The 7,797-nt window shown below is 46.1% G+C and overlaps 1 protein-coding gene across 2 annotated transcripts; it reads right to left on the reverse strand.

Annotated features, from left to right (window-relative positions):
- Positions 1-37: 37 nt before the first annotated feature.
- Positions 38-6,457, reverse strand: LOC101167257 (4F2 cell-surface antigen heavy chain). 2 transcript variants are annotated; one of them, XM_023951364.1, is made up of 8 exons: positions 6,076-6,457; positions 4,602-4,792; positions 2,902-3,075; positions 2,663-2,760; positions 2,394-2,536; positions 1,334-1,625; positions 1,207-1,257; positions 38-1,100 (listed from the first exon to the last, which is right to left on the reverse strand). In XM_023951364.1, exons 1-8 carry the CDS (start codon positions 6,357-6,359, stop codon positions 774-776), a joined length of 1,560 nt encoding a protein of 519 aa, XP_023807132.1. In that variant the 5' UTR covers positions 6,360-6,457; the 3' UTR covers positions 38-773. The 2 variants fall into 2 exon arrangements, with proteins under 2 accessions (XP_023807132.1, XP_023807131.1); XM_023951363.1 differs by having other exon boundaries at positions 38-1,109; positions 6,076-6,455.
- Positions 6,458-7,797: the final 1,340 nt, after the last annotated feature.

Genomic DNA, 7,797 nt, shown 5'->3' on the forward strand with positions numbered 1-7,797 from the left:
GTTTAACACACAAAAAACAGACAAGAAGACATTTTTCTTTAGTTATGCTTGAAATCTTTTGTTTTTATTTTTTCTGTTGAATGTACAACACAAACAGTGAGCACATCACATATAGATACTCTTCCGCTCAGTCACATGGAAGTTGACCCACTGACAATATTTCATCTTTATGAACCAGAAAATTCTGCAACCAGAAGGTCCAAAACCCGGTTAAATGCATGAAATCAAAGCCAAATCCCAAATGATGGTGTGAGCGAAGAGGATGCTGGGGGTGCGGTTAGAAGGAGGCAGACGATTGGCTGAGGCGACCCCTAAGGGGAGCAGCCGAAAGCCAAAGAAGGTGACACTGCAAATGGGTTGTTTGAGTGTTTCCTGCTGCTGTCAGACTTCCAGTTTCTGCTCCATCTCTGTAGAAATGGCAGTTTTTCAGATTGCAGATCTTAAAAGAGGAGGAAGAGGAGGAACAATGCAGAGAAACTTTCAAATAAATCTGAGATTCCTGGATGGGCATGGATCAGGAATGTTGGGAATGTTATTTTGGAGGCAGTGGGATCATGTCATGGACTGAATCAGCTTTCTGACTGACTTAAAAAAAACATTAAAGGAGGAGGAGCCACAGATCAATAAAGAAATGGTTCAAATCAGCAGAATCCCAACTGAAGGTTGACTCAAGTTACGCTGATGGTGGCAGGAAGTGTTCTCCTGAAGTCACACAGCTTACATCTTCATGCATTTAACCTTTCCAGTGACCTTTCTCGTGACTCTGTCGGCGTTTATCCATCATGGGGGAACCGGACGAGGGCGGCCTGTCCGGACCCCAGACGCAGCTTCCGCAGGTCCACGCTGCTCTCTTCGGGTAGAGCGCTGGTGTTGGTGCTCCGGACGACTGTGACGTGGTGTGGAAGCCCCGCCCCGCTCAGCTGGAGCTCCACCTCCTCCGCCGCCCAGTTGAAAGCAGCCAAGAAGCGGGTGCTCTGATCCCAGAAGCGCAGGTACGCCAGGGAGGAGGAAGAGTTAAAGAGGAGGGAGAAGTCCCCAAAGAGCAGGGAGCGCTCTTTTCCGCGCAGTTCACTGATGGACTGGAAAAAACTGCGCTCGCCTCGCTCGCCCTGCAGGCAGAGAGGACACACAGCGTGAGCAAAAACCAAAACTTGGACCTCTTTCTGAGAACCCTTTCTGAATAGAAGGGCTCCTTATCGTGTTTACCTGCAGAGAGGAATTCAGCTCCGTCTCAGAGTCCCAGACTACCTTGATGTCCTGTAACACAGAAGTGTTAATAAGACAGCATAAACATCTCTTTTAATAATGTTTGTCGCAGCTTTGTTTGCCTCACCTCGTCCTTCAGCCCAATCCCGTCTCCGCCGATGAACACCGGCGTCCCGGGGAGCGTCAGCAGCAGCAGCTGGTTCACTTTGACCAGATCGCGGCTCAGGTCCCGCGGGGCCTCCAGGCTCCAGGCCAGCTTGGTCTGACTGTGGTTGGAATACAGCACCTGAACGCTGTGAGCACGCTCAGTCTGGTCGGAGGCAGAGAGGACGCCGGAGAGCAGCAGGTCCACTCCGGTTGAGGAGAGAAGGTCCGACACGGTTTCAGCAGAGGATGCCTCCGTCACTCCGATCAGGACTCTGATTATTGAAAACACATCAAAAACAGGACTTTCTTTGTAATGTCAAAGCAATGCCAGAGACCGCCCATTTCTAGATTATTGTAATGCCCTGCCCTGGAGGATATCAAACCCTCAACCATCAACTACTACTAAAAGGGAGATGGGGGCGGGAAAACAGTACACCTGATTTATAATCTCTCATTTATGCAATTAAGGTTTAATTTTAAAGTAGTTTTATTGGTTGATAAATGGTTTCGCGTTCTTAGGCCATCATATCTCTGATTTTCCAGTATGAGCTCTTGTGGACCCAGAAGTTCTCTGGTTCAGGACTCTCAGTCATTCCTAAAGTTAGATCTTAAACTCACACAGAGGCTTCATTCAGTTATGAAGGACTTTTCCTGTGGAGCAGCCTCCCAGAGTTCCTGATTTCTAGGAATATACTTGTTTGATATTTACATTTTTTATGTGTGCTTTTGGTTAAACATATTCTTTGTTTTATTATTTTTTTTTTTTTTTGCTTTATTTCATTTTGTTTCATTTTCTTTTATCTATTAAAATCGTTTTATCTGTCCAGTGATATCGACCACTGTAAGTGTAATAACTTTTTTAAGTTACCGGTAATTTTTTTAAATAAATAAAATATTTGTGTTACATTGTGTGCTTGATAAATAAAGTTTGATTTTAATTGTACTCTCATCCATCCACCCCCCCTCCCTCCCTCCCTCCATCCATACATCCTCTCTCCCTCCCTCCCTCTCTCCCTCCATCCATCCATCCAGCCTCTGACCTCTTGTTGGGATACTTGTCAGTCCCGTTTTGGACGATGGCCCGGATGTCAGTCCAGAGGGAAGGAACCATGCGGGCCAAATCCTCGACCCCCGGCAGCTGGATGCCGTCCACTCCTTCACTGAGCCAGAAGACGAGCGCAGACTGAAGACAGAGATTCTTCTCATCAATAACTTCATAATGAAACGATTCAGTAACTCTGTGGAGCACCAGGGGCCACGGCTTCAGCGTTTGCTTCTTTTATGAGGCTCGGCGGCCATCCTGTCTCACCTTCAGTCTTTCTGCCACATTAGTCACACTGGCGCTGGAGAACCAGGGTCCAGAAGATCCCCGGTAGTTTGGAGTCAAATCTAAAACCACAAAAACACCTGGACGGAGAAGGAAAAGGAGTCCGTTTAACGTGTGACGCGATCGGTCCAAATCAGTGATGGAGATCAGAATCATGATCTTCTGCGTTAAGAAAGTATCTCTTTATCCGTCTCTGGAATTATTTCCAGCACACGTCTCACCTTTCCTATGAGCCGTCTGGAGGAGGCTGTTGAACTGCTCCAGGTTCCCAAACTCCGGAGAGATCTCCTCGAACTCCAGGTTCATTGGATCATCAGCCGGAGCGGCGTGGATCGGACCGATCACCAGACCTTTGAGTTTCAGCCCCGACAAGGTGCTGACTTTCTGCTCCAAACCTGACAAAGACAGAGAAGGTGTCATCATCGTCACTCTTTTATTGTTGAAGTACCTTTGAGGTTCTAGATGTTGTTGTTTGAAGAACTGGAGGTCCTTTGGGTCTGTTGATCTTCCATTTCTGAACAGGTTTGGCATAATTTCCCGATTATTTTAAAGCTCTTTCTGTATTGGTCATCATTTTTTCGAATATCCTGCATTTCCCCCAAATTCTCTTCGGATCATTTCAATGTTTTTTTTGTTTATTTTTAAGTCAACTTTTTATTCTCTTCCCCTGTGACAAAAGTTTCTAGCCACATTCCCACTAAATATGTAAAATTCTGTTCATAAAATGATTAAAACCCCAGAGCAACAGCACTTTCTCCCTTTCCAAATCAATGTAAAGGTTGAATTTTTTTATTTTATTAGTTTTTGAGCAAAACCTCTGCTTTTATTGTGAAGGTTTTTCTGTTTCCTGTCAGTTTAACAAAGGATTTCACTGTTAAATTACAATTATATTTGAGTGAAAAAAAGCTCAATAAATGGTAAAAATGCCAAACACTCAATTGACAAACAAAACAAAATTTAGCCAAGGGCGGTGTTGTATCGTCTGCAGGCACCACCCGGCCCCCCCATCGCCCCCCTTTTGGTGACAAATTATTTAAAAAAAGACACTTTTTTTCAAAATGGCGGCTATCCTGTTGGTTTTATCTCCGTAGCAACCATTTAACGTTTTGGTCGCCTGGGAGTGACGAACAAGTCGATGTCATTCTCAGAAGACTCTGCAAAGATTTTGGATTACCCTGGCAACGGAGGTTTTTCGTTAGCCACGCCCACATTCCTAATATGTTCATATCGTGTGTCATCTCGTTTTGTTCAGCTTAAGCCAGCAATTCATGTATTACATTTTCACAGTATTCCTGTACAAACTGTGTGAGCTACAGGGAAACAGCAGTTTTGTGGGATCGCCACGGTGACGCTGTTCAAAGGTCTGTATACCCCCCCCCCCCCCCCCCCCCCACCCCCCCAAGTAGCTTCCCACTGATGCTCGAGCAGTTGGGAGGCAATAAATCTAAATCCCTTGGGGGAGTTAAGGTTTTTTTGTCGCTACTAAAGAGTATTTGTTGTTGTAAAATACAAGATGCCTGCATCAAAGGTCAAAGGTCAGTAAAACTGTTGTTGTGGTTGTAGACTTCAATTTTGTGAAGATCGCTCTAACAAAAGTTTTCCTCATCCATATTGTGGGAAAAAATGTTAAAAGTCGACAAATTTCACACTTTGCCACCAAACGGCCGCCAAGTCGTAGGTTTAGTGGCCATCCCATAATAGTTCCAAATCTTCCTGTGGATATCCTGATAAACCTGAAAAAAGAAGCCAGAATTCTTTTGGCTCAACCGCTGATCCTGAACTCTGACATTCGTCTTCTTCAGAACCAGAACTTTGGGCCGCTCAGTGAAAACCAAACTGCAGGAGAATGCAGGAGACCACCAGGGGGACCACCAGGGGGACCACCAGGGGGACCACGAGGGGGACGGGCGGGCGGACCCACCTTTCAGGTCCCTGGTTTCGCTGAAGGCTTGAAGGTTCTTGATCTGGAGCAGCGGGCCCTCGTTCCACCAGTCGGTGGGGGGCAGCTCCCTGCAGACCGGGGCCCGCAGGATGATGAGGACGGCCCCCACCAGCATCCCCAACCAGCCGATCCAGAACACCAACAGGAGGGCCCAGCGGGTCCTCACCCACCTGGAGGCAGCAGGAGCGGAAAACAGGTCATTTCTGTTGTTCGATTGAAAGAAACTGTTTTAAAGACTCATTTTAAATCCCCAGTTACCGGGTAGATTTTCTGTAGTTTTTTCCCCTCTATTAGTCTATCCATCCCCACCTTGGACAGGTAACCATCACAGGACCACAAACTTCTAGAGGACAATTTAGAGTCACAGATCAACCCAGGAAACGGGTTTCTGGACGCCTGGAGCCAAAGTACCAGAGGAAGACGCCACCCATGCACGGAGAGACCACCCGACCGGGATTTGAACCTTCTTCCTGTTGTTAGGGGGTACATTTAACCACCGTGGAGGAGGCTAGTCCTTAGTCTGTCCTCCAGATCCTAACCCTCCCTGTAACAGAAGCTGGTGATGACAAGGTTTCATTCATATTTATAAAGCGGGAGAATGTTCTGTTCCACAAAACGACAAATAAGGAATAAAAGCAAAAACATCCCTCAGCTTCATGAACATCTCTGTGTTTATAATTAACCACCAACAAAGCACCATTTAGGTCAGACAGACGGGCCGAAAACCCTCCTTCCGGATTCTGGAGCGTTCAGTGACACGTGAGGGCGAATGAGCGTGAAGATCCGATTCAGCAGAACCGAGAAGTGCACCATCCTTTACTCTCCTAATGTCCACCTGTGAGCCAAAAGTAAATCCTATAAAACTGTAAATGTATTTCAGCGGCACACAGGATCCACTTTGGAATCAGCTGGATGTTAAAAACAAGAGTGAGTCTTTAAACAAGGAGCCGATGAAGGTTTAATATGCTGTAACAGCCGTAAAGCGGAAAGCAAAAAGAGGTTTATGGAGGAAGTTGCACTGATTTTAGTGTCTCTGCCACTTTTAACTGAGTGAAACCAAATAAAATGCAAATTTGAGCTTTTTTCAGCATTTTAAAGATGTTAACCAAAATGATGTTCAGTTTTTCTCCTAAAGAGCACAACAGAAGAGGAGCAATGATCCATGAGGGATGGGAGTCCTGTCAATAGAGGATCTTTGATCTGGAGGACACACATTTATTTCAGCACCCCCCACCCCCACCCCCCATACTTTGGCTTTGATCAGCTGGTGGGATTAATGACAAATTAAACCGTTTGAAATGGAGAAGATGTGCAGGAAACACATCAGCGGAGCTGGACCTTCAGGAACATGATGTTCTCAACCGACAGCAGCTCAGACACTAGGAACCTGCAGCTGCAGAACCCCGTCACATCATCAGAACCAACGCGCAGAACCGGTCCAAAGAGCTCTCACCCCGGGCTCCCAGCCACCCTCAGCAGCTCCTCCTTGTTCAGCCCCGTGAACTTCGTCTGCTCCTCATCCTCCTCCAGGACCTTCAGCTTCACGGTCCCGTTCTTTTCCGCCTCCGCTGCCGGCGGCTCCATCAGCCCGTCAGACGCAGCCCCCTCATCGGCGTCTGCCCCCCCGGTCCCGGTCATGGGCTCCCTCTCCCGTTCCGCCTCGCTCACATCGGTCTCAGCATCCGCTGCATCCCGCGGAGCATCCTTCATCTCCACGGGGCTCTGCTGCGCGTCCATGAGGATCAGAAACTGCGTGCACACCCGAACTCTGTGGTTCCGGTTCCGACAGATGACTGGCTAATGTTGCGGCAAAATGATGCTTTCAAACCCGTGGGACATTTGAGGTTTGACTCCCCCCCCCCCATCTCTTTTCTCATTTTTAATTAATAATACGCAAAAACAGAAAAAATACAATAATTATGTTTTAAATGTTATTAAAGGACCAAAAATAACAATTTCAGGAAAAAACATAAAAACATATCTGAGCACATTTAACGTGATTGACAGCTACAAATTTTTGGTATATTGATTTATTTATTTTTTGCATCAGATTACTGAACAAACATTTCCGAGTGTACGTGAAGGCAGCACGAAACCAGCTCGCTCCGGTCACCAAAAAGTCGTGATTCAGAAAAAATGAAATTCAGAAACGAGGCGTAAAGTGACCACAAGAGGGCGCGCCACCAAAACCAATCTGACTCAACTCTGTTCATGGTTTTCACTTGTTTTTTTTGGGTTTTAGATACAAAAATGTTTTTGTTTTTCTGTAGTAAGGAATTTAAAAAGTCATTATATATATATATACATTATATATATATATATATATATATATATATATATATATATATATATGTGTGTGTGTGTGTGTGTGTGTGTGTGTGTGTGTGTGTGTGTGTGTGTGTGTGTGTGTGTGTGTGTGTGTGTGTGTGTAGGCTGTGCAAAGAGGTGTGTGAAACAATCCAGCAACAATCCATAACTGCAGGGTGTAAGATGCTGGCAGGGAAAGCATGCATGGAGCGCCACAATCAAGTGGCTGGAATAATATACAGGAACATGTGTGCAGAATATGGACTGGAAACCCCAAGGTCAAAATGGGAAACACCTCCAAAGGTGGTAGAGAATGAGAGGGCAAAGATCCTGTGGGACTTCCAGATCCAGACTGACAGGATGGTAATGGCGAAGCAACCAGACATTGTAGTGGTGGATAAAGAACAGAGGAAATCCATTGTGGTGGATGTGGCAGTGCCAAGAGATGGGAACATCAGGAAGAAGGAACATGAGAAACTGGAGAAATACCAGGGACTCCGAGAAGAACTGGAGAAAGCATGGAAAGTGAAGGTGACAGTGGTGCCTGTGGTAATTGGAGCACTCGGGGCAGTAACCCCCAAGCTGGAGGAGTGGCTACAACAGATACCTGGAAGGACCTCAGACCTCTCAGTCCAGAAAAGCGCAGTGCTAGGAACAGCTAAGATACTGCAGGACCCTCAAGCTCCCAGGCCTCTGGTAGAGGACCCGATCTCGGAGGAGAAACCACCCACAGAGGGTGAGAGGGCTGTTAAAACTATATATAAAACGTTAAAATAAATAAAAAGTTTTGTGAAATCACAGAGATGCTGTTCATTTTAATTGTTTCTTGTTTTTTAAAAAGAAGTTTGGCTTCACCGTCCTCATGGAG

The sequence above is a fragment of the Oryzias latipes genome, chromosome 22, assembly GCF_002234675.1.
Source record: "Oryzias latipes chromosome 22, ASM223467v1".
NCBI classification, from domain to species: Eukaryota; Metazoa; Chordata; class Actinopteri; order Beloniformes; family Adrianichthyidae; genus Oryzias; species Oryzias latipes.